Consider the following 27,869-nt stretch of genomic DNA (forward strand, 5'->3'; position numbering starts at 1 on the left):
GTTAATAATCAATTATTAACGAATGGTTATCCGTTATCGTCTAGGATTCTGAATATACCAGTACTTAATATTTGAACATAATATCTTGCAGCAGGTAAGCTAAACGTAACTTTTCTGTTAACTTTTGTGTTCCATAGCAGGTATGTTTCTCAATGCGTTCTCTGTTCTTCCCCTTACGTCCTACCCGAAATATCTCTGAGTTGTTTCTTCAGCTCATACCCCGCCTTCTCCACAAGCTAAAAATCCCTAGGGATTGTGCTAACACGGGAACTGGCGCGCAAACTCTAACGAGGCGAGCCGGAAACCACCTGAGAGAGTGTTAGAAAGGTCGAGGCTTTCCTTCTATTTTCTCCGTTCGTCCCCAGTGGTTTCCCAGATGACAATTGGTCTATTTCTACACCGTGTGTTTCTTTATGCCTACTTACGATTAATTTAGACATAGTTAGCCTTTTCTTTTCCTCTACATTCTTTGTGGATTTACTAAGAATTTCGTTATCTGTTACACCGTGTGCTCCCTTTGCATTCCCTTGCGTCCTCCCTGCGTGCCTTACACATGAACAACGTCTGACCAAATGTAAGAGCAAATTATAGCGCGACTACTCGAACAAGGCCACCCAGAAGGAAGCTAATCAGTCAAAATGTGAACTGAAAACAATAGACTTGTAGCTTTCTCGAGTCAGCAGGTAATGTGGATCTGATCTGTTTGACATGAAAACATTAACAATATCCATTGTTCCCAATCGACGTTCTGGTTGGTTTTTTTAACTCTCATCCAGGTGGCCTGGCTTGAGTATTCGCACTGTAAGGGAGCGCATTGGGTAACAGACGAATAAATGCAGCAAGGAATCGACAGCGTATGCACGTGCTCCAATTACTCTGCAACGTGCCATTAATGTTGGGGCGTGTACAGCGAAACAAGCGAGCGAAAAAATGCAAGAGCTATTACTACAATGCTATTGCTAAAACTTGAATTGGTTTCGCTACTGATTGATTCAGATGAATACCGAAAGGGAATCAAAATTCGCTCAAACTACTACGTTTGGAGCCGACCTTTTCCCGAGCTTATAAGACAACGGAAAAGGCGGGCGAATAGGGTGGGAAATCGAGGGGAAAAAAGAAAGAAATCAGACTAGATAATATGCATTGTTTGGGTGCAAAACGAGAGGATATATTTCGAAGTTTACAACCTCAATAAAATATTTATCTAAGCTTCCTCTGATCTTTGGAATTTCAATTGTATTTTTAACATGTAAAATGGTTACAGAACATTGTATTGGAATATTGTAATAGAACTCAGTTCCGTTTACCTACATATCACGGTAATCAAAGTCTCAATTCTTCTTAAAATGTCACACCAAAGTCAAGCGAGTGAAATTACTAACCCATATATTCGTCGTTAATCCCCCTGCGCAAGTCGCGGGCGTAAGATTCTACATATACGCTCGGACGTTAACACAATTTTTGAATTTTTTGCTTGGAATATAATGTCTCGCAATACGTTCTCCTGGTAAAGAACTCTTAGAAAATCATACGTAAGATTTTACATATACGCTCGCACGTTAACATAATTTTTAATCTATACCACGTATGATACATATTGGTATATTTCTTGGAATATAATGTCTCGCAATACGTTCTCCTGGTAAAGAACTCTTAGAAAATCATACTCTATATCCAGTCTATGCTTCTGACTGACTGCCAATGGGACCACTAAAATTAAGTCCTTCGTATACATTATCAGGTCCTCCATTTACATTATCTAGTGCTTGATAATGATCTCCGGGTTCAAAATTTTGGTTCGGAACACTGGGCTGCTGTAATTGCTCAATTTCCACATATTCGGGCTCGTTGCCCTGGATGCTGTTTGTTTGCCCATATGCCTGGTTGTCAAATCCCATATTCCCCTCCGTGCCGTAGTTGTCTGATCGACGATGGTGGGTCGATCGTCTGCTACCACTGCAAAAAAAAAAAAAAAAAAAAAAAAAAAATACTAATAGTAATAAATAACAATAATAGTAATAAATAACAATAATAGTAATAAATATTAATAATAATACAATGAACTTTATTGAGTATTTCTTCACACAAACTTGAATCTTACATATATCTGGTAAAATTTTAGAAATTCTGTTGTTCTGTAAGTTTTTCCCTAAAATATTTTCTCTAAAAATTTCAATAGCCTTCCCACATGGTTATAATAAATAATAAATAATAATAATAATAATAATAATAATAATAATAATAATAAAACACATACATTGATCTCTGGCGAGTAAAAAACAACAACAACAATTGTTGAATTTTCGCATAGTGGATAATTGCTAACGACGAAAACCTGATGTGAATTAGTAATTACATTTGCTAATCAATCACAATATTCCATAGACCCCTTTCTAAAGAACATAAAAAATACGTCCGTTTAAAGCCCTGTAGGGAAACAACTCCGGATCCGTTTGACTATAGTTCCATGAACTCTTTGATGTCATTCCTACGTCCAAAAGTGTGCTGACCAGAAAATGCGCTAAATGTGCTAAAAAAAAAAAACTTACAGACGGCGTTTCCGCAGACAGAAGATGGCGACAAAGATTACTGCAATAACCAGGACAGATGCCAAAGCTATGACTGGATAAAGAATCATCGCAGGAATGCCTTGTTTTTCAGTCCCGGATGGGCTGGGAATTTCTAGGAAAATGCAAAAACCTACATTATCAGCAAATTCAAAACCGGTATATATATTCCAGGTTGATTAAAATTGGAAGACCATACAAGGTTGATGGAATACTTTGTGGCAAAAAAAAAAAAAAAGAAAAGAAAGAAACATGCTTTTTTGAAATATAACTTAAATATTGATTAAAAGCGTTGGACTGTTATTGGAAAACCGAAGAATCAAGCAAACAGACAAACAAACCAACAACCAGACCACCAAGAAAAAAACAACCGACAAAAGAATCAACAAAGCAACCAAACCAATAAACAGATAAGTAGACAAACAAACAAAACAAACAATTTCAACTTACCTTGACAGTCTTTGCTCCATTTTGATCCCGTTTGTCCAAAGGTCGATGTCCCGGAAGGACACGAAACACATTCACTTTGGGCCTCTTGGTCCTGGTATTTGTCATTTGCGCATGCCTGGCAACCACTAGAGTTGAAGAAGTATCCAAGTGGGCAATTGACTAATACAAAGAAAAAAGAAATAAAAAGCAAAAGTTAGTAAGTTAAGTTCAAGTCCTTGATGTAATTCAAGCCAAGGGTAGATATGCAATTTAGGCCATTAGTACATTCCCTCTGGCACAATCCCATACAGCTTGTGTTTATATATGGGAGTATCCCTCCCCGGGATGCGAGCTACGTTATGTAAAAAGCCAAAAACGTCTTTCATATGAACTTAACAAAAACCCGGTGTGCTGCCATTGTTGGCTTCGAGATTTTGTCTGTGCTACAATATCTAATACTTTTGTTCGTCTCTTGATCAAGAACAGTATATCATAACATGTTCAAATGAAAACAGTCAAGTGTTATGCTTGCTTATATTCAGGTCTTACCACATTTTGTCCCTTTAAGAATTTGCCCTTTGTCACAAACAAAACCAACTATGCGTACTACCGGGGGTCTTGTTTCGTCATATTCCAAAACAACTCCACTAACGTTCAGAGTTAAGTCTGTTTCGTTCAGGGACGCTAAGATGTCACTTGATATCTGTTGAGTTGTTTGGTTTAGATCATCCACGGAGGCATTGCTTGGCAGTGGGACTTTTACAGCGAATCTCACAGTAAGAGGAACTTTAGAAGCCTGTTCGCTATCGGCTATGTCCCTTCTGCGAAGAGTTCCACTCTGTTCTCCGCATTCTACTTCGACGTTTTCAATCGTGCATTCTACATCCCCATCACAACCTCCGATAGTTCCCAAGTACAGTGTATAGAGCGCGATGAAGTTTCTGGCGATCCTGGCATGCATTCCTTCTGTGCACTGGTCAGCTAAATAATGAAGTTCTGAAGCAAGCCAAGCCTTTGCTTGGCGTGTTTCTAGACAGATAAATCAGAAATAAATATTTGGTTAATACCTGATAAGCAGACAAACTAATATTAACTTACAGCTGAAAAACATGGCTTGGAAAGCTCGTTCATATAGTCTAAAATGTGAATATATATTGGGTATGCCACTGAAGAGAAACATTCACGAGTGTCAAGATCTGAGCAATCATTAACAAAGACGATTATCTGCAGGGCAACTTTTAGCTTTGTTTTTGTTGGTTATGAGAAAATTCATGTCAGAGTTTTGCATGAGGTTACCTGACAAATTATTTTCTCGGGGCAGTTAAGATTTTGATGGTTCATTCGTGAAAAGACGTCGATAGACTGAAAGCTTTTTTCCCAGTTTACCTCCCTGTGCCATTCTGTCCTAGCTGCTCGAATATAATTAAACGTTCAATTTAGATTACTCTGTTATTTATTATTATTATTATTATTATTATTTTATTTTTTTTTTCATTTTTAGAACCTACATCGCATCATCTATGAAATAGATTGCTTTTCTCAACCTTCTAACGGGATAATGCACTAGCTGACCATTAGCAAACTTCACCCTTTAATGGGCCTTTAGATAACGCACTCAGATTCTCTTACAGCGTGGCCTGAAAAAGATTTTAACGATCTTCCTTGTTTAATGGATCATATTTCTACAGATACCATGAAAATACCCTAGCAAACAGTCGCATTTCGATATTTGGTCTTACTAGAGCAGTCTGGCACTGCGTCACCCGGAAGCCATTTCCCTCCAGCAACGCATGCATAGAACGTTGGTGGCTGGTTGGCAAAGTCATATCCCACATTGCAGTGTAGTGTGCAAATCTTCCCGCTGTTTAGCCACTGGTCACAGGCTTTCGCTCCATTTTGCGGTGTTGGTAAATCATCACATGGTTTAGCTTTTCATAGGGAAAAAAAGAAAACTTTCCTTCATCATAAGATTCTAAAGGCTTGTTAGAGCTACCTTTTTACCTCACGATTAATTAATTTCAAATTGTTTCAAGCCACACAAATCGTCTAGGTATTAAGTGATTTGACTTCATTCCAATAACCCATCAGGTACTTCTTCCGTGTTTGGATGGGCACTGCGGATCTAGGACTATTTGCATTTGTTGGCACTGCATGGAATGATATTCAATGTGTCTGAATTTCCAAGTACGAAATGGGTAGTGCTCAGCGCAGTGGCCTATACAGCCACTGCCTTAGGGCCTGTTCTTATGTCGAGCCCGGGTGACAGGGCTCACCTGGTTACCGAGTGTGGAAGCTTACGAGAAGTATTGTGATTGATGTGAACAGTTCCTTGAAGTTCACGGGTGTTAAAATGGTCGTGTTATGCCTTCGAGTCCCAAATCGTTTTAGAAAGCCTCCAAACGGCCGTACATACCTACAATAACGACTTGAAAATGGCACTTGGCAGTATTTCCTGCTTTATCTGATGCAGAATAAGTCACGTTATGTTCTCCCCATGTGAAGTCGCTTCCATTTTTTCTGCTTGTTGTAAGTAAGTGAACGCCGACATTATCTGTGACAGTGACTCCAGGAAAAAAGATCTTGGTCCATTTCTCTTTAGACGTCTCGTGGATGTCATCAGGGCATTTTGCAATCTTAGGGGGCTCTAGATCTGTCAGGTACCGGTTTTTTTTTTTTAATTAAAATATATATATATAAAAAAAAAAACAAATAAATAAAAATATAAAGCAGTTTTTCTCCACGCTTCATACAAAATTGACATTTTAACTGGATCATTTATTTACCAAACTCAAAATTTGCCATCTTTCATAATCTATCACACTCATGATGCTCATTCTAGCAGTATGCAGTAACATGTGAAGCTATTAAATATGGCCCAGATGGGATACATGCAATCGTGAGTTTCTACGCAGGTCAGTAAATAGAGCACCAAACTGGTATTTAAGAGGTCACATTACCAAATTGACGTCAGTTTTTCATGCGTCTGTCCTCTTATTGGTCATGAATTTCGTCATAATATTGTCAAAGTAGCTGTGGTTCCGTAGACTACTTTGACGATGTTAGGATGAAATTCATTGCCAGTAACAGGACAGACGCATGAAAAACTGACGTCAATGTGTACCTTTGACATGAATAAAAAAGACACAGCTTCTACTCAGACCAGATGAGTCGGTGACTTTGTATGTAATGTGCGTTTTACCAACATCCAGCTTTTGCGGTGGTCGCAAACCATTGAGAGTCAGGGTCTCGTTAGAGTTGTCGGTGGGGACTGGTACCTGCCACTTTACGCTTGCATATGATTGGCCAGGCCCTGTGGGAATATTGTCCATATCAGGTGGACATGTAATGCTGGGAGCCTGGATATCTGTCGAGGAAACAAATTGCTTGAAATAAATACTGAATTAAGAAATGATAATACGAGAGGAAAACGGACGAGTTGATGGGATAGAATTTAACATTGTGCATGAACCTGTTTTGTTTGAAGTATCTCGGCTATCCCGACACCTATCCCATTAAAAATTCAGCAAGTTAAAACAAAAATCATAACCGTGATGGAGGTTTGGACACCCGTCTTAATTAGCATACATTTTAAGGACTTTACCTCTCCGTTTACGCCTCAGCTTTTGTTTCGATTGAGAAAATTTATCAAACACTCAAGACACTGTTTCATCGGCTATCCCAATACCTCGAACTTCATCAAAAATACTTCGCTGCGCGTCGTATTTTTAACTGTTCTCTCGGTGTTTGGATATCCCGATGAAACACTGTCTCTTGTGTTTGATATGCTCATGGCGAAATAAAGTAACGTTTGCATGCATTAAGTTTTCTGCAGTATTTCCCCGGTTCCCTCAGTCGTGTTCTTTGCTCCATAAAATTAAACCAGGAAAAATAATTTCGTTTTCTTGAGTTTTATAAACACCGAGAAACAACAATAATATGTACCCTGTCGATCGCACTTTCACTTATCTCATTCTAGTAGTTCTATACATACGCAACACATGTTACCTCTGCAGATGGTCTTTGTGGTATCATCACTCCAAGATCCACTCTCAAGGCAGGATACTTTCGACGCGCCCTCAAGTTGATAACCGACCGTAACATTGCACATGAAAAAGCACTCAGATTTATAAAGGACACCAGAGGGTATCCGGCAAGTACTTGGAAAAACCGTTCCGTGAGATGGGGCTACAATGCTTGGGCACTTGACGACTGATTGAAGAGGATAAAAGAAAACAAACACCTTAAAGAATCGTTGAAATTAAACAGCTGGATAGGACGCAAGGCCATTGTTTTTGTTGGGGGTGGGAGTGGAGGGTGGGGAAATGTACATTTCATATAGTAAGCAAAAATCTCCAGTTAACAACAAAACACTTAAAAACTTAGCAATCGTGGTTATCCCATTACAGGTTTATTAAGCTGTGCAAATTGACAAAACTAAACTGACTCATGATATTAACGGTTCACATTGAAAAATACGACTTGTTAAAACAATTGTTGCGCATAGGTTACTTACTGTTGCATGTTGTCACGTTGCCTGACCATGTTCCATCTGTTCTACATGAGCGCAAAGGCGATCCAGCCATTCGGTATCCTGTGTTACAAGCAAGGGAGGCCTGGGAACCAAATGCGGATCCGCATGAAAGAGAGGTTATGGATCCATGAATTGGTGGCTGGAGTATTTGGCATGATTTTCCTAAAGAATGAAACAGATTTTTCTTTAATGAAATGTTTAGCTTAGAAAAAGACATCGTGTTAGATTTATAATTAATAAAATCTTAAATCGTGCTATTTGTCTAAATCTTTAGTGCCCTGGTGTATGTGCATGTGCTCAGCGCTAGTTCGTCTTTTCAACAAACTTAGTTACTGCTTCCCTGCTTTTGAATAAAGCACCTTCATGCAGTAGCAATAGCCCTTTTCACGGTTAATTGTTGTCATTTGCATTACAATGTAATCCAACGTGGATGCGAGGCAATTTCGGGCTAAAACTACAAAATAGCCCGAAATTGCCTCAGATACATGCTAGATTTTATTGTAATGCAAATGAGCAAAGGTAACCGTGAAAAGGGCTGTTTGCTATATAAATTATGATAATTATGAATATTCTTAGTCATCATGATAATTATTGTTAACATTTATTACCATTTATTTCTGTTACCTTATACAAGTGTGGTGACCTACTTGCAACTTGCACAATGAAAGTGCAGTTAGCTCGGTTTCCACTGCTGTCTATTGCGGAATACAGTACATTGTACAGACCGATACTGAGGTTGACAGGAGGACGACTGGCAGGGTAGCTGATAGACACGTGACCAGAGTTGTCAGTCGCCCTTGGCTCAGTCCAGGTGAGTGAAGCACTAGACAAACACTCCGTGGCATAGAACACCATATTGCCGGGACATGTGTCATTGAAGGAAGGTGGAGTGTTATCTGTATTAAAAACATTGTCAAATGTCTCCAATGGAACTACACATTCAAATTAATTTAGTTGATGAACGGAACCAAATTGAGCAAGGATTTTGAGTGAGGGATAACAGCATTAATTAATGGAAATGTATTATATATCAAATTTGATCTTTTGTGACAGGATATCGAGATCAAAAATGCCAATGTGGCAAAATTTTGAATTTTGTATTAACTGATATTTATTTTCTTTACCACGTTTTTTGTACTTTTTTTTTATGTCGCGATAATGAAGAAATCTAATATTAGACCTTCGGGCATACAACTTACATATTTAAAATACGATGTATCAGCCGAGTCTTTTGTTACAATGCAAAAGAACACCTTCAGTTGGAAGGAAACTGATATTAAACAGTGAACCAAAAGGAATCAATGATGGCTCGAAGAATCCACGATTTAAACAAATACGAACAAGGAAATTGGTGAACACTTTTTCTAACTTTTGAAATCAGTAAAACAAAGCGTTCGACACACTCAGTACGTTATCGTTGCTTTTTCCACTTTAATATCACGGGTGGCAAGTTTCCCCTTAATCTTGGCGCTAAATTTCAGTGTTGACTTATAATTTCACATGTGAAAGTACAGAATTGACATGGCAGCGTTTGGTGTGACATTTCTCGATACAATAAACAAGTCAAAACATATATATTTTTTTGATGGATTAATTAATTAATTAATTAATTAATTAGTTTAAAATATTTAATTAATTGATTAAAATTCTAACTTCACCCGTCAACATTTGGCTACGCATACTAGTGATCAGTTTTGGCTTTTTTTCATTTCAAGTGGTCTCTAGGCCTAGCCCCAACAAGTATGCTGGTTGACATGTAATCGAAGCTAGGAGCGCGAAAACTCGGCGCAAACGGATTTTGAAGGACTTCCGTGATGGTAGCCGAAGTAATAAATGGTAGTCAACGGTTGTGAAATAGACTCTCGTCTGCCGCAACCATTTCAAAGAATGAAATGACCAGTAAATTTTCGAAGAAAAGAGAAACCATTCCCAAATTTAGTTAAGCCACATAATCATACCTCTACAATTTGTATTGTTCGACCCAGTCCACTGCCCGTCATTACCACATACTCGCACAGATGTCCCTTCAAGGACATATCCTGGTCTTTGACAAGTGAAAATGCATGTCTGGCCATACGGACTGCTCAACAGACACGATGATGGAGATACACGTACAACATCATCGGTTGGAGGGACGAGTGGACCACACGTGATTACTAGACATAATGAAAGTTGACGGATAAATATCAGTTAATATGCAATGCAACGCTTTCTCGTGGTCTACCATGGAATTAATATCCCACTTGCCACTTAGCTTACATTTTCTTGATATACACTCGCTTTTATTTTATACCATGTCTTAGAAATTACAGTGGCTAACACCATCAATGCGAAAAACGTGCAACCCACGATGGAAAGGTCGGGTGCAATATCGTCTTGTATACAATGGCTTTGCTGTATTCTGATTGGCTGTATTTTCTAAAGCAAGGTAAAACTTATTTTATACAGCTGGACTCTCCTAATTCGAACTTGATAATTTAGAAGCTCCCCGCTTTTTCGAACTCAAAACCACTTTGCTTGGAGTTTCCCTTGTTTGCTTCTCGGTCATTTACTGTCGGGTATTTGTAAGTAATTTCGAACCTCCGTTATTTTGAAACAATTTCCTTTTTCCGTCTGAAATTTAATTTCGTTGCTCTTTAGTTTCTGATGTAAATAGTTTTCATCTGTTACCTTGACAGTAAGAAGTTTCTCCACTCCAAGTCCCGTTCACCAGACATCGCCTTACTGAAGAACCGATCATATTGTAGCCAACATTGCATGAAAAGCTGCAGTGTGTATCATAAGGTTCCCATGCGACATTAGTACAGCCGGTCTTAACTCCATTTGTTGGAGTAGAAAGAGGAGGACATCTTATAACTGTAGAGATATGAGTGAAAAAAAAAAAAATGACTGCAAGGCTTCGAAAAAATAATTTTGTTATTAGCATACCAGTAAAAATTTGGCAGAAACGATTGCAGAGACTCTAGTACTTAGCGTAGCCTTGTGGCTAGGACGCTGGATTTAAAATCAGATATGGTCCTGGGTCAAGACTCTTCTCACTTCCGTTAGATATCAATAGAGGAGTTGTGGTCATTGATGAATTGAACTCATTCATGTTTCGTAAAAACATGTAACCAACTGGTCGGCCTCCAACCAGTAGGGATATTTAACAAGGCTTCAGTTCTATCTATAATATGTGTTTCTTGATCTAAAGTATCTCCAATCAGTACAACAGAGCTTAACACACGACACATATTGGGTCTTTCTAGTATGATTAAAAGCATTAAAGGGGAACTAACTAGAAGCTAGCTTGTGTTTATTCTTTCGCACCTTGACAGTTAGGTAAAGGATTGTCCCAATATCCTGGAGGTTTATTGCCAGGGGCAACACACGTGACCGTTGACGAGCCATTCAGATGATAACCAGTCGTGCAAGAAAAGTTGCACTGTCCTCCAAAATGATTACCGCAGCTGCTCAGCCTTAGTGCACCTCCTGAATCGACTGTCAGTGACGTACAATTGATAACTGATAACATTAAAAACAATAAAGCTGGTTAGTATATCGTATGATAAACACCTTGTTGTGACAACCATCAAGAAATAACTTTTTATACCTATTACTTTAATAGTGAAGATACAAGTAGCCCTGTTTCCTGATTGGTCCACTGCAGTGTATGTGATCACGTGGGTTCCCTGACTGAATCGTTGAGGTGGTTTGTAATTTGACGACAGTGACGGCGCGGCCCCTGAGTTGTCAGTAGCATTCGGTCTGTTCCAGTTTACTTGGGCTGAAAACATACCACGCTCTGCAAACACTAGCAATGGGCTCGTTGGACACGTGACACCGAATGTTGGAGGAAGAACGTCTACAAAAAGAACGAGTGTTGCATTAGACCTTTTCTTTCAACAACAGAAAAAGAAGTCAGTTGATGAAGTGTTAGTGTGCCACCATTTGGATAAAAATATATAGCAGTAATTTCATGGGGTACTGTTTATTGTGATGTGCATGGACCCAACTTTTAATCTGTGTGTGAAAGCTTAGAGTTCGTTTCTTTGGCAAAATCCAAGATTTAGCTTTAAAATATTACGACACAACCTTTCTTAACAACATTTAAGACATTTTTTAAACTGTTCAAAAAATACACGACGTTTGTTTTCGAACGTCATCACCAAGTAAAAAAAAAAAAAAAAAACAGTATGAATATTCTATAAATACAAGAAAAACAATAGTTAATTAAAAACAAAAGTAACATAAAAATATGCTACAAGCTAAACAAAGAGTTTAGCCATTTTTTGCATGGGATTCTTAAATCCAGAAACGGATTTTTCGTTTCTTTACTTAAAAGCCTAATCCAAGATCACTCGGTTCATGGATCATAAAAGTAGCCGAAGAAACCTAGCCCAGAGTGGATCCTTTTTATTATTATTATTATTATTATTATTATTATTATTATTATTTATTTTTATTTTTATTTTTCTTGATGCAGCATGATCCGAATGATCTTGGAATGAATTGTTTAGTAAAGAAACGCACCCTTAGCCCAGAGTGCAACGTTTGAAATGAAGGTTTTTGAGTAATACTTTTATGCGGTACTATTTATTATTGTGTACAAGGTGGTTTCAACTTTTAAGTCTCTGTCTGTTAAAAAAAAAACAAAAAAACAAAGCAAACAAAAACAAACTTTTCCGTCTGTGGATGGAACTCTCGTGTGTAACCATTCAAATGAAAGCTACTTAGCATTAATTTTATGAGTTACTATTTATCATCTTGTGCAAAGTCGTTCTAATTTCTTTGTCCATGGATGAGCACTTGCTTGTTATGCTGTTTGATATGGTGCTCAAAGTGTTGTTATGTAACATTATTAGGTAAGTGGATTAAACCCGAGTGCAAGATGAGAGCTTTGGTCTACAACATTTACCTAATTGAGGTCAATGAAAGAAAACCCTATTTTCTGTTATACTGTACACATTTACCTGTGCAATTGATGGGATTTCTACTCCATTGTCCAGTCCGCAAACATGTTCTGGTCACATTTCCGGCAACACTGCCATATCCACTCTGACAGCCAAATACACAGCTGGATCCATACGTATTACCACAGGAAACAGTCAACAGAATGGCCCTTGAAGGGATGCTCAAAGGCACACAGGAAACGGCTTTGAAAAGAACGAATAAATTATCACTTTTAGACAAGTTATCAATTGAATGCCAATAACAAACCAATTACTTATCAATAAGACTACTTAGCCAATCCCAAACTGTGGTAAAGCAAAATTCAGGCCAAATCAAAGTAATAGGCCATTTTACAGTTGTGTGTTTAGTTACCTGGCTTGTGAATGCAACCGAGGCTGGAGGTGACCTTGCTTTGATACAGAACTCGCTGCGTTACTCATTTAAATGCGAACTAGTCAGCATTAGAACAATTTGATTTACACAACAGAAGGAGTGAGGTTTGTATCATACCAAGTAATCTCCGGTCTCGTTGTTATTCAAAGCCCAGGCCACTAATCGGACAACAACAAAAAGGGTCTAAAAAAACCGCTCTAAAAGGGATCTCAATTAATTAAGTCCTCTAGTGTGAGCGTCTGTACGGTGATGAGTAATAATCTATTTCACCTTGGCAAAGGAAATCTTGGCCACTCCAGGTTCCGTTATCGAGACATCTTCTTGATGGCGAACCAATTGCATTAAACCCACCATTGCAGGAAAACAAACAAACAGTGTTGTAATCCTCTGATCTTGTTCCTGTGCAGCTCTGACGAATGCCATTGGGTGGGGCTAGTAGAGCTGGACACGTAACAGCTGAAAAGACAAAATGTTACACATTTCGGTTATATGGAAGGTGAAGGCCTTATACGCCGCTCCAGTGCAAGGCGGTTAGGTGAAGGCGAAGCACATGCTGGTTTTTATGCCATTCTAGATTTCTTAAAGTTATGTTCGGCGCCGACTGGGAAGGCTACGGCTATGAATTGCCTCGGGTGTTTCTCTCTCTCTCTGACTTCTGAAATGAAATCCAGTTAACGGAAAACCATGCGTAATATGTTCTAAACTTTGCTGTTAAGCAACGAAAGAATATTTATCCTAACATATTCGAGTGCTTTGCCGTGTACTCATTACAATTCGTGGACGTGGGAAAAACTTCCCAATCCCGTTTATCAATCAATGTAATCGAGTTTCAACCAAGAGCAGGTTTGACACCTCACCATTACACCGAGGTTGTGTTCCACTCCATACTCCATTGCTATCACATGTGCGAGTAGCTGACCCAATCAGGACGTACCCAATGTCACAGGAAAACCGACAGTTGTCCCCTGGGAAACTATTACACGGCGCTAAGCTTCCATGAAGAGGGGCTGTCAATTGAGGACAGCTAGTCACTATTTCATGAAAAAAAATAACACAATTTAGACTTCTGAAGGGAATGAGTTGCTCCTGAAGTCTGTAGCTATTTTTTATGACTCCTAACCATAAACACAGTCCTTTGTATTATTCCCACGGCCCTTTTCCGCGCTGTTTCTTTGCTAACCGAACGCAGAGACGCGGCCAGTCTTATAGCGAAGACAGAATTTTATTTTACACTGTAGTAGAGCTTCACCTGCTTCACCTTACTTTTGTGACAGAGTATTTTGAAGATCTCAGAATACCGCCAATTCGTCCTCTCAGAAGTAAAAAGAAAAACAAAATACTAGACTAAAAACTCAGAAACCATCGACGCAGGTGTGTGTGTATATTTATTTTGACCTGTGGACTAAAAGTTATATTCGCCAAAAGAATCATTAAATTGGATATTCCTATTTTTCTTGGAAATAAGATCTTAGATCAACGGGACCTAGTTTCTTTTGAAACTGCCACAACAATGCCATATATAATTACCTCCTTCGCATGTAAAAGCATCACCAGGCTTCAACTGTACTCCCTCAGGGCAAAAACACTGATGACCGGAAGGATTTGGAAGGCAAAGGTGACTGCAGCCCCCATTCAACTGCGAACAACTAGTGGATCCTATAAGGCGCAAGGGAGAGGTATCTTGTTAATTATTATTGTATTGCGAATCCAATTAATTTATGTTCAATTCAGCTCTCTTTTTAAGTTTGATTGGGTTGAGCCATGTTGTTGCTAGCCAGTTTCCAAAACTAGGATCGACCAGTGTCGTTCAGTCCATGTTAAAGTACGATTCGTGGTATACACAGCTTTTACGGCGAAGAGGAGTTGTTTTCTTTGAACATTTCTTGTCTCATTGACCTAGCCGACAGTTTTCGATAGATATACATACAGGATTTTCTCCGGCCTCTTACACATCTACAATACAAGATAAAATGATTACTGATTGTGATGACCGTGGCTACTGATATATGACAGTATATAGGATTATTTTGGCCGCTTCGTAGCTAGTTTTCAAATAACTTACCAAAATAATTCGTGTGCAGTACATATTTTCAATGATGTGTATTATTAGTATAATCTGTCGTCTATGTTAGGCATCTGTAAGAGGCTAGTTAAAACTTAGGCCACCATGAAATCAACATGTTTCGGCACAATCAAATCAACTGACAAAAATACAATGCTAACCAGTAAATAGTTTGGACTGATCATAAATATGTAATTCCATTGGTCGGCCCATTCCGTGAACAACGACTTCCTTCAAAGAAGTTGTCATGTTGTACTCGTGAATACTTCGACTATTCCAGTCAGACCAGAAGAGAACGTCACCATATAGTGCGAGTCCGAATGGGTGCATAGAATCCAGTGATAAATCTAGTATCACCACGCGATTATTTCCTTGTAGGTCCACCCTCTCAATTTTATCATGGTACCCATCGCACCAGTACAGGAGTCTACTTTGGTAATCCATTGCGAGCGAGTTCACCCACGTAAGTCCGAAACTAACAAGAGTTGCCCTGGCAGAACCGTCCATGTTGGCTTGTTCGATTTTTAGCGATACTCCTCTGCCACCCCAATACATCTTTCTAAAAGGATAGTGTTGCAAATGAGCATAAAGCGGTAACAAAAGTAAACGTTGGTGAGAACATTGTCTTACAATGATAGCTTTTTTTCCCGGAAAAAGCAGAATTATTTCTAAACAGACTGACCCCTTTCCGAAGATTTGTTAACATTCTCGAACATTATAAAGCATTGTTGAAGATGACCATATGTCTCAAAAACGTCGAGAACGATCGTTAAAAGAAATAGAAGAGTGACTGAACTTCAAAATATTAATTTGCATAGATATCTGATAGTTTGCATAGATATTCGATAGAATGTCAGCAGAATTAAACGCCATGTAATTGCATAGTGCTTTTTTAAAGTTTGGATTACCTTTCTCCAATATCAAGCAGTATGGCTCTTGGCTTTTCGATGTTTGATGTGACTAGACTCCTTCTAGATGACCCATCCATCCTTGCGACCTCAATTCTATTATTTGCCTCATCTGTCCAATAAATATTACGTCCAACATAATCTACTGCCAGTCCTTCCGGGGTAATAACATTATTATACGCAATAACTTCAACAGAGGACTCGTTAGGAAATGCTCTGGCCACTAATCCCAATGTCACGTCACTCCAATAAATTTTTCCTTCGACTGGATCGTAATCAACGGCCACGGGTCTTGAGATGTTTGTGCTGATTTCCAGAGGATAGCAAGGGATCTCGGGCACTTCCAGAGGTACTTTGTAAATTTCTCCAGTGTCTGCTTCAGCAAAAATTATGAATTTGTCCGAGCTTGTTTTGTCGAACATACCTTGAACATTAAACAAATAAATCCATGAGAATCGAACTGATCTTCATATTTCACAGAAGTACATAAAGACTTCCTTACTATTGGTGATGCCGCTCTCAGTATTCACCTGCTATTATAACGAATGTCGACAACTTAAAAATCTCAAGTAAGTAGACCTTACAATGAATCAAAAGGAGATCAGACCTGTTTCATTCACAGAGCATTTTTTTTCAGCCAACGTTATATCTATCGACATCACTTATTTTAACCTCTGAGTAGTAAATAATGTTAGCGTGCTTTCGCTCTATTCTTTTTTGTTCTTTACAAGGTGCCTTTGTCCTCACTGATTCCACGACTTAAAGCCAAATCTGCAAAGCCATATGTTACAAGGAGCGTCTGAACTACCAAGGAGTACACACAATCTAACCAAACTGCTGTGCTGTTGTCCCTAGGAAGGGTAAAGCTCAATCTATCAACTTTTTAAACTTGCTCAACTCGTTATATTGTTTACGGAGGCGATGTTATCACTGTACTATGAAAACGGTGTTCAATCGGGTCCCTTTTTGTAACGTCTTTTTTGTTGTTGTTGTTTTTACCCTAGTTATTAGTGTTTCACAAGTCAAGACGTGCAACACGCGACTCAACATTACGATGTAATCCACGTCATATAAGATATGTTACAAAGAGAGGGAAGATGATCCGTACAGTAACCGAATACAGACAAGTCAGCTATAGTGGTACTGATTGAAAAGATTGAAGCAAATTAACCTATTGATTTCTCACCATGGTCACAGGTTTTCCCATCAGATTTCAGGGCAATACCCGTCGGACATGCGCACTGGTATCCTCCTGGCTTCAGAAGGCAGAAATCGCTACAGAGTCCATTGTTCTGAGAACAATTATGAGAACCTGACAAAAGTCAATCGAAATGAGTAATTTCCAGCAATAGATATTTTCAAATGTTTCGTATCTTGTGTATGTTATTTTTTTAATCAAAGTTCATCATGCACTATGACTATACATCTTGTGATTTACTGTTGCTTATTTCTTTTTTAAATATATTTTTTAACAAAATCGGACTGGCAAAGAACCATTCTTTGCGACAACAGAGTTCAATAAGTGTTTCACCATCTGATGACTGATATATTTTCCCAGAGTTGTTGTCGAGTGTTAGCGAGGAAGAGGAGCGTTGCTTAGCTTGTGTGATACTTGATAACTTTTGCATCCACAGATTAAATACAAAACTTGGTTTATTGCAGGACTGTACGACAATTCACGTACGGTATGATAAAAAAAAAATAATAATAATAAAATAATAATAATAATAATAATAATCACAATCACAATCATAACCACAATCATCATCATCATCATCATCATCATCATCATCATAAATTAGGTACCTGAAAATATCAAGGTTGGATTAAATACGTGAATGTCCATCGGCTTCTGGAGGCCATTAACTACGATTTCCTGGTTCCCATTGCTTACGTTTACACGTGAAATACTCTTGGTGTTCCAATCTGTCCAGTATAGCATATCCTGATACACAGCCAGTCCGAAAGGATGGATATTAGCCCCAGATGACATTATTAACTGTCTGTTTCCTCCATTGAGGTCTGATACTTCAATTTGATCAAGTTTAGCATCAACCCAAAACAGTCGATTTGTTGGTTGATCGATAGTGAGCCCATTTGGCCAGCCGAGGTTTCCCGTTGCTATGGTTCGTCTCGCTGAACCATCCATCTCAGCCCGTTCAATCTTCGGATTAGCGCCCCAGTCTGTCCAGTACATTATGCTGAAAGCAACAACAAACACAAAAGGGTTTTAAAATTATTATCATGGACGGCTAGCCGATGCAAAGGTACCGGCAGCCATTCAGTTTAATTGCCTCTTTTTGTCAAGCCGCTGTTTAATTAACTGGGAATGCGCATTAACTCAAAGCTGTTAATTGCGATGCTATTTTATGCAGAAACCATACCACTTGCTCACTTAGATGCAAAAGCCACGTGCAAAGGTCACGGTTGCAATTCTAAACTTACTGTTTGTTGAGGGACGTTCCCATTTTAGTATGTCTCACTCTAAACCAACGAGGTGATAAGCTGCAGCTATGCTTGTAATATCGCTGATTTCCACAGTCAACATCATAAAATGACTAGCTATTAATACAACTATAATGAAAAATATCGTAGTCTTATACAGTAGTGAATGCATCTTACCCATTTCTCTCATCAAGTACTATGGCCCTTGGCTCATCAAGTCCATCTTTGATCAGCAGTTTCCTCCCAGTTCCATCAAGCAATCCTACTTCAATCCTATTGGCTCCTGTATCTGTCCAATAAATGTTTCTTCCCACGTAGTCAATAGCTAAGCCGTCTGGCGTCTCAACATTGCAGCGAAACAAATTCTTCACTGACGTGGCATTGAAAAACGCGCTGATGATTCGACCTTGAGCAATGTCCGACCAGTACACTCGATCTTCGACAGGGTCATAGTCCAATGCGATTGGGCGCTGGGTCCCAAGATGGTAAAACAAAGTCTGGGAGGCGAAATAGTTCGTGTCCAAGGAAACAAATTGGGTGGATTTGTCATCAGCGTCGGCAAAAAGAATAAACTTTTTGACTTCTGTAATAAAGATGAGAAGGATTTGGTCAGCTTTGCTACTCAAAAACGCAAAGGAAGTTGTGGGCTTTCTTTCATAAAAAGAAAATGTTGTTCTAGGCGTTTTGCGTTTTAGCTCCAAGGCTAGGCGCTATGACGCAACCCATTCCATTCCACTGTTGACAACACAATCGGAAGAGAGAAGATGACTTTTGGGGGAAATAAGTCCGTAATGATTGTGCGTAACTGGAGACTTGTAGTTAGAATCCATTTTAGTGTTGCTATTTAGTGAATGGAACTTTTTAAGTTACCGGTTCCTTATCGACCACATGTGTTTCGGTAAACACAAATTATAGTGTGTGTAACCAAGAAAAAGAAACGAAAAATTTTCACTAAAATACACCGAACATGTTCTGTCATATTTTGTTTAAACCATTGAACTTTATTCTTCGTCCGGAAGGATTTACTCTAGATCCCCTACGAGTTATTTTCTCGCGTCATATTGGCTCATAAACGGTTAAATTGAATGGGATCACGTCATAGCATGCATTGAGTCATAAAACTACTCATCTAATATTTTGGAATGCGACACACAAAGTCCTGCACATTACTCGCGCCTGTTCATACAAGGGAAACACTCGTTACCATTGTTCATGTCATTTGAGCATGTGACCTTTTAAGCCAGCCATTATGCGATGTGCATGTAACTACTCGAAACAGCTCGATACCACCCTAGCTATTCAAAAGACAAATGACTTACTGTCTTCGCATGTCTTGCCATCTTGTTTCACAGCTATTCCAGTTGGGCAAACACACTCATAACCGGATGATTTTGTTACACAGAAATGGCTGCATCCTCCATTGTTTACAGCACAAGGATTAGAAGCTTTAAAAAAATACGTTAAAAATATTGTGAGACTACCGACAACAAAGACGGAGATATATATTACTACCATTGTTAGAAATATCAGACAAAATTGTCAGGTTTAGGCAGCGTCCACACAACGGCGGAAAAAAAGGAACCTGACAGCTTTATCTAGTTTTAGATTAGGCGTTTCGGAAATGCTCTTCAAACCGGAGGAATTTTAAAAGCTGTTCTCTGATGTGAACGGAAAACATTTTGGAAACGGAGCTTTACGAACGATAACGTCACTGACATCATGTCAACTGATTTCCTGACCGAGTTTTCCTCAAACACAAATTCAAATGACCGGTGATTGATGCGTTTTTACTTTCCTCCGGCGTAGTACGAGTGTGGACGAGTGCTGTAGTGTTAATATAAAAATTAAAGAGACCAAGCCACTATCTACAGCAGCGTAAAGTCGTTGGTGACAGCGTGAACACGTGACTTTGTTGGTTTCCTGTCCTAAAGAAACACAACATAAACATATATATTATGACCTTTTTAATTAATTAATTAATTTATCTTTTCATTTTTATTATTTTTTATTAGTTTTTGCACTTTTAAAGGCGGATTTAGAAATTACGGTATTCGCTTACCACTAAACGAAATTTAGGGGAAAAATATCAAAATTTTTAAATCAAATTTACAATTGGCTTTAGATTGTCGGCCAAAGTTGCGAGGTTAATGGAAAGTAAGACGCAAGTCAAGCCGAAAAATTGTCACCCACGTTTGCATATACAGCCCTGGTCTGCAAAATCTGCCTTTAAATACCTGCAGGTTGCCGAGAAGCATCGTACGCTACAATGCCCATGGGTTGCCCGCCGTTGACACTGTACTTGCGGATCACTTTTCCAGTGGCAGCATCCAGCTGATGGATGTCTTCAGCTGTAAGCCAATCGGTAAAAAACAAGAAAGGTGGGATGAGTGCCAGTCCAAATGGATGCAAACCACTGAGTTGATAAAGCAGCTTCCTATTGCTGCCATTGTAATCGACGGACTCCACTCTATCATTTCCTGCATCCACCCAAAAGATACGCTTATTTCCTTTGTCAAGCTCAATACCATTAGGCCAGTTGAGATTAGCTGTCACGATGGCGTTTCTTTGGCTACCAATAAGCGAAGCTCTTTCGATTTTTTTATTGCTCCCCCAGTCAGTCCAGAACATTAAGCTGTCGTGATCAAAAAAAACAAAACAAAACAAAAAACAAAACAAAAACAAAAACAAAAACAAAAAATATGCGTCATACTTATGTGATATACATGAATTCCCTGATGGGATGGTTAGATGTTTTGTCCGACCCTCTTTTAAAACAAAGTTATGTCGTAACGGTCTATATCAGGCGCTGCTAAATGCATTCATATAATTATAGCCTAATTAATGTAAACATTCTCGTAAAAACCTTGTGTACATTAAAGAAAGGCGTCTAAGGTCTTACTAACTATTCTCGAAAATAAACCGGCCGCCAAATGTCAAACGAAAAGTGTCTTTTAGAACTCAATTTGTATTTAACAAATAAAGAAGCCTCGACTGTTCTCTGTTCTGTTGTAAAGCACGCAGGAAGCGGTAGGGAACAAAAGTTGTGTAGAAGGAAACACGAGCGGTAGTCGAGTGTTTCTCCCTACTTCACGAGTGCTCTACCGCTTCCTAAGTGCTCTACAGCAGAACAAAGCACAGTCGAGGGTTCTTTATTAGTTTTATGATAAGCGTGCATCTGTTCTCTGATAAAGCAAGCTAAAATAAGCCAATCACTATCCTTGTTAGAAATGTTCAAATGATTTGATTGGCTAACGAAACAACAGCTGTTAATCATAAACTGAACTTCACTGAGCTAACCTTCAACGATTGGCTTTTGAGAGAAGAACGATCGTTTCAAAGGTTCGCTTTTTAGTTTATTATTATTATTATTATTATTATTTATTATTTTTTTTAATGAAGATCTGAATCTTTCTAGTCAAGAGGAATCAAGCCGCATTGTGTCTAATGAAAACGTGCACTTTTCCGATGGAAATTACAAAACAAGGAGCTTAAAGCTTGCGAATGAAAATGCGAAATCCTGAGTTGCATTTGAAAGGAGCTACAACGGATTGCAGCCGCTTGCAGCAAGATTGCCCGAACCAGCGTCAAAGTTGGAAAGACTAGACTGTTCCCACCGGTTTTACTCCGAGTCATTTCTTGGTTTTATCTTCAATGATTATCAATTACACGAATTTTCTTTAATATCCTTTCATTCAGCGATTTTTTCTTGAGAAATTTATGCTTTTTAAAAAAGCGAACGGCACTTGCTAAATGATTTGTGTATTTTGTTCGTGGAGATTCCCTTGTTTTGTTTGTTCAATTCATTCGATTTGGTTAAATGCCTATTGGTGAATTAAGGTTATTGTGTTGAGTATGAAAATGATTAGAATTTTTTGGTAGCTCTGCTTTTTAGGCTTGGCTAAGGCTCTATATTAATCAATGTCATTGTGAATACCTGTTATCTAGGTCCAGAGCTATTGCTCTGGGTTTCGCAAGGCCCGAAGAAATTAGAACACGTTGGTTATTGCCATCTAGGTCTGATACTGATATGGTATCTTTGGTCGTATCAGTCCAGTACAGCTGTGATGCCCTCCAGTCCACCGCCAGTCCATCGCAAACACCGATGCCTGTGATAATTGTTGTCGTGCTTGCAAAGCTAATGCGGAAACGTTTGATGTTTAAATCTGTTACATCACTCCAGAATATGTAACCCAAGCTGAAATGAACGTCTATAGCAACAGCTCTTGATAAACCTGAAACAACTGAACTTAGGGCGCCAGTGTTATAATCCATGGTGACAATATCTGATGTGTTTGCTACCAGCAAACATGGTGGACTGCACAAAGTGGCTAGGGACCAAAAAAAAATGAACGAGAAGTGAATTACTAAAGTGTATCTGTGTGAGAAAAATAAAATTACTTGATATTGATATAGCTTGCAATTCAAAAAAGAAGACTAGGGATGAATCAAAACCGTTGAAGTCATCGTCCCCCCTCTTAAGGTAACTTCTCGTCAGGTAGATTTTAGCCCAAAACCAGCAGTTAAATGTCCTAATTGCCTATTTCCAGGCAAATCTCTTGTTTCGAGTATACCAGACTAACATTTCCTTGCACTTTGGGTTAGATGATTTCAAAAAAGCAAATTGAGTTTTTATTCTTAATTCGTGCGGAGCGCATCATGATGTAAGTCGTTTACTCCAAGTCGATTCAGTTTCTTTGCGGGTTCCCTAGCCCTCCTCCTCCGCCCCCCCCCCCCAGCCCCCTTCTCCCCTGCCCCGTCATAAAATTTTCACTCTCTACCGTGCATCATCGAGTAAGCACATCGTATAGGTTTCGCATCCAATTGGGTTTACCCCTGGGAGTAGCAATTTACATCTATTACATATCTAAAAGGCACTCACACCTCATGAGCTTACACGCATCACCAAGGTGAACTAAAAAAAAGACTAGAAGCAATGCAGCCACATAACTAAACCGAAACCCCGCTATTCTCCCACCAAAAACCGAAAAACCGAATCGCAAACAAGAAAAAAAATGAAAAGAAAAAATCGTTAAAAAAGCAACAGATATCAAGTATTTTAAGTGCAAAAACCGTAAAATAATAATAATAAAAAAACGACCCATAAACCGACAACACCCAGTCTTATAGGGCACGCTTGAAATTCGTAGCTTTTACTTTGCGTATATTAATATGGAGCCAAGAGGCTGTTAGGTAGGTCAGGAGATGTCTTAATTTTAAATGTTTTGCTAACTGAAGAGTTCTTGAATTAGGCAAAGTAATAATAGTTTCAATGTTTCGGTGTTCTAGAGAAATACATTCCTGTTCTCATAGCAAAATTTTAAAGACAGCTTTATAATTTGTTTGGGTAAAACAGAGTGAAAGCTTTTCTCTGAACATAAACGCGCGTACTAGTCTACTACTGGATGTATGGAAAAAAAAAAAACGAAAAAAAAAATGCACAAACCTTATTAGTAAATATTGCCAATTGAGCTTGTTTACACATCAATCATCAACCCACATTTTTTACTTTATCTATTGAATGGTTACGACCTTTTTCGTTTTTACTTTTGATGGTAAGACAGTGAAAACCAGCAAGAAGGATCGTCATGCTCAGTTACATGCTCTCGAACAAAGAACAAAGAAAAATAAACAAAACATAACGTGTGCATGCTTTACATAACAAATTATAAATAAACCGACAGGTTGGGGGCTTAACTTGCGTGAATCGTGCATTAGAGTGGCCTGTGTTGCAGACAGAAATTTAACCCAGTAAATGCTCTTGGAAGTTAGCAGAGAAATGGCAAAAATTAGTGGCACCATAGCTACTATAGTTTTACCTGCACAAACGTTAAGACTTTGCCCATAAATCAGCGCCAAGAAGAGCAGCAGACGAATCGACCATCGGATGACACTCATGGTTACCGGAAATAGTCTAGTCCCTGCTTGAGATAATAATAAAAATAATAATAATGAAAACGAGAAACAATGTTAACAAACGACTGACAATGCCAATAGTGCACAGCCATTAATTTGACTCAAAAATATAAGTCTTACCAAATAGAAACGCAACCCAAACAGCGTTTTGCAAGAATCGCGGCCGAAGGACAAACACAATACTTGACTTGTGTCGTAATCGCGCTAGATCCGCAGGTCACTCAGTTCGAGAGTCTGGTTATGTCCGATGATGTTCTAAACGTCTTCTACAATCGCAAGACGAAACGTTTGCGACTAGTGCAGAAAAAAAAACAATGATTAAACAAAGAAACGACTAACTTAAATGACACGCACAGCTTTTCGTTAATAGTCAAATGTCATATACGCGAAGACTGGTGTACAGAATTTCGCGCATGCGAAGCTGTGTCATTTCAGGGACTTCCCCTTTTCTTTGGTTTTCATGTATTTAGAGATAATGAAAGATTGATCTGAAAGTCGATGTCAGTTTCATCTACTTCGTCACATCACTTCTTCCACAAAGAGAGAAACGTAAAGAACAGACAAATCCCGGAAATATGTCGTAGGATTAAGAAAGAAATGAATTAAATTTCGAGAAAAGCGTGCCAGGCACCAGAAACCCCCTCCCCTAGGGGGGATGGGAAAACTACCTTATAAAAGAGAGGGGGTGCCCGTAGAAAATTTTCAGAAGAACCTCTTGAAGGCGCCAAAGATTCGTTTTGTGAACGTTGCCTTAATTCACTTTCACTGCAAACAGCACATTTACGAGCACCTTCCTTCCCCCCTCAGTAGCCAAAATCGTGCTTGTGGCCATCAATGAGACCCCAAGTTGACCCCGTTTCAACCATGAAGCCAAATAAAGCGAAAAGGAAACACAAACAAACTAGCAGACAAGCGATATTGTTCTCACTTTATGCCTGCAAATAAACTAAAGGTTAGGGGTTAGTTCAATGCAGTGTAAATGGCACGCGGTAAATAAACGAGAAGTTATTTTTCTTGCATAGAAGCTACTTCTGAAATAGTCTGATGTCCTCTAGACTGTTGATTTGTTTTAAGCCATTGTATTAAGCTGTGCATGCATAAAAGTTGTTCGCATCCCCGACAATGAAGTATTTCTGCTACTCGAAGTAATTGCATATCATGCTGAGACCGAGACCTGCTGTCGGTAAATTAAAGGTAAGTAGAATATAAATGTCACTCAGAAACTGGTTTCAGTGGCGGATCCTGACACAACCTGACGTTTTACGGCGAATATATCTTTATACGATTGAGAAAATAGCTTCGATAATCCCGTGGGCAACAGCGCGATAAACATGCTGTATTCCCTCGATCGTAAAGCAATTGAGACGCAGCGTGAGTTAAAAGTAAGACTTGAACGATTTGAAAACATTTTGTTCGACTTCCTCTCCGTTTGATTCCGTTAAAATACTAATTTGACCCTTGCATGGCCGTTTTTAACTTGTTAAGAGTTTTCTTAATTAACACCAGACGTTGTTTCGGCGGATTGTGTGCTCTCTCATCGTTATAAACAGAATCTTTGCCTTTAAGTATTTTCTCTGGGGCAGTGCACCCCACTGAATAATTGGTCAGTTATTTTAACGCTGAAAATCATCTGGTCCATTATATTGCAAAATGCACATTTCTGTTCTCTGGGATGGAGAGTAGGAGGCTGCGTATCTAAACTGTAACTTCTCCAGAGGCACTAGAATTTCGCTATCAAGACTGGTTTTAAAACAGGTTTGAATGCGTTACTGTGGACTTTCAATGGGTCGCAATAAACAGAGGATACCAACTAGGATGAATAGACGCAATTACAGTTCTCAATTTGGAAAGTTTCTGTTGCGTGACGGCGAAAGTTAATTGTAAGGAAATGCTGAAAGACAGACAAGAAGTTGTTTTGCGAGCTATACACTTGTATATTGTATAATATAAACCTGCCTAAATTAAACTTGTATCGTACCTACTGAAATTGCTGTGAAAGCATTCCTAATAACACTAAATGGTTTGTATCTTGCAGTTGTTTCGGGCTGATCATGTGCACAGCACCTGATTACTGATTTAGTTTGAAGTATTCGCAACCTTAAGCAACTGTCATTTGCAATGCAAATTAATAAATCTTAGGAGCTTTCTCAGCAAAACGTTATTGTAACTGGTTTCTTGGTTACAACATCCACATCAAATCAAATTTGTATCCTATCTATTCCATCTATGTTTAGACTTGACGTTTTTTCATAATAGTTAACACGCAGTATACTACTATATATTGTATAATGTATACTCACAATGTTTGAAATCGCAGCTTATAACTCTATCCAGATCGAAAGCACTTTGACATTAATGACAAACATCTACTTTGACGCATACTTAAAAATAGCTCCGTTTAAGCGGGGATTTCCCTTTTCAGAACAAAGAACCAATCCGACCGCTCCAAGCAGAAGACCTTAACAGACCGCCTTGTTATTTATTTCAGCATTCCAAGCCACCTGAGGCTTCGGTAATATGGACTCTTTTACCAAGTTCCTCATTTTAGTGTTAGCATTTAGTGTCAGCCAATATGGCGTCGATGCTTGCGGAGGCTGCGGTCCTTGTAAGTATTCTTGTTAATCTTTCCTTTGCTTATTTACTGAACCGATGGGCTTGAAGTAATTTATTGCTTCCATAAGCACAATTTCTTGTTCGGTGTTTTTAACGGCATGAAAGCCCTATCTCGATGAAGATATTAAGCTGTACTGTAGTATCACCTCCCGTTTGAACTATCTATTGTTATTTGTTCTCCATGAAACATGTAGCTGGGAAACACGGTTTTGGCTATGGATCAGAAGAGTTATAAAATAAGTTGGGGTAAAAAATATATTTCTGTGGTCAGGATATATCACCTGGTACATCCAGATCCGCTTTTGCAACTCGATGCTGGTAGATCATTAACCCAGTGTTACCTTATCATAAGCTATATGAAGACAGTGTCTGTCATTGAGCAGAATTCCTTTCAATCCGTGGTTGCTCTGCGTTCACAAAAACATCTGGCGAGTCATAAGGAAGTTTCTCAACAGACACAAGCCCGAGGCAGTTCGTTCACTGATGATCGATGATACGCAAAATGCTGAATTCACCCTCAACAGTGCTTTATTTTGGCTATGAAGGTTTCCTACGCGTTTAGAATATTATTTGTAGTTTTACAAAATTAATGAGGAGACCATAGGTGATAATTTGCGAAGGCCCAATCGAAATTCCGGTCTTTCTGGGAAATCTAAATTTGTTTCACTTCCTCGTCACAAAATGGAATTGTTTGTGTCAACGTTGCTCATAGAAACTCAAGCTGTCTTTTATTAGAAGGACACTGAACAAAATAATGCTCGCCACGTATCAGTCAGATGTGTGAGAAATCGATCTTTTGTTAGGAGTGTAAGAAACAAACACGTTAGATATGAAACCTCAGTGCATTCGACCAACGCATAGATCAGATCTATTCAGCAAATAAAGAAAGGGACAAATCCCGTCAGAAGGGACAAAACCCTGTTTCATGAAAGGGTCTTTGTGTCGTGTGGCACACCTTCATAAACAAATTTAGCGTGAAAACCGTACGTAAGTTTCTAACTTTAGCAAGTCGCAATCGACCTTGTCCGCAATCTAACCATTTTGATTGCCTTGCTATGAGCTCTTTGGCGTTTTTC

The 27,869-nt window shown here is 38.8% G+C and overlaps 1 protein-coding gene across 3 annotated transcripts; it reads right to left on the reverse strand.

Moving 5' to 3' along the window:
- Positions 1–1,132: 1,132 nt before the first annotated feature.
- Positions 1,133–26,629, reverse strand: LOC145502337 (uncharacterized). Of its 3 annotated transcripts, XM_081481617.1 has the most exons (29): positions 26,481–26,629; positions 24,301–24,474; positions 24,084–24,185; positions 22,202–22,595; positions 20,502–20,899; positions 19,587–19,712; positions 18,445–18,850; positions 17,629–18,023; positions 17,009–17,134; positions 15,823–16,246; positions 15,076–15,473; positions 14,380–14,508; positions 13,710–13,883; positions 13,123–13,308; positions 12,480–12,662; positions 11,120–11,371; positions 10,837–11,031; positions 10,198–10,383; positions 9,486–9,683; positions 8,175–8,423; positions 7,510–7,689; positions 7,002–7,205; positions 6,118–6,360; positions 5,410–5,646; positions 4,736–4,924; positions 3,546–4,025; positions 3,018–3,176; positions 2,550–2,682; positions 1,133–1,956 (listed from the first exon to the last, which is right to left on the reverse strand). In XM_081481617.1, the coding sequence occupies exons 3-29, from the start codon at positions 24,160–24,162 to the stop codon at positions 1,680–1,682; spliced, it is 6,600 nt and encodes a 2,199-aa protein (XP_081337743.1). In that variant the 5' UTR covers positions 24,163–24,185; positions 24,301–24,474; positions 26,481–26,629; the 3' UTR covers positions 1,133–1,679. The 3 variants fall into 3 exon arrangements, with proteins under 3 accessions (XP_081337743.1, XP_081337741.1, XP_081337742.1); XM_081481615.1 differs by lacking the exon at positions 26,481–26,629 and having other exon boundaries at positions 24,301–26,461; XM_081481616.1 differs by lacking the exon at positions 26,481–26,629 and having other exon boundaries at positions 24,084–24,188; positions 24,301–26,461.
- Between the last annotated feature and the right edge of the window lie 1,240 nt (positions 26,630–27,869).

This window comes from Orbicella franksi, chromosome 11 (assembly GCF_964199315.1).
Source record: "Orbicella franksi chromosome 11, jaOrbFran1.1, whole genome shotgun sequence".
Taxonomy (NCBI): Eukaryota; Metazoa; Cnidaria; class Anthozoa; order Scleractinia; family Merulinidae; genus Orbicella; species Orbicella franksi.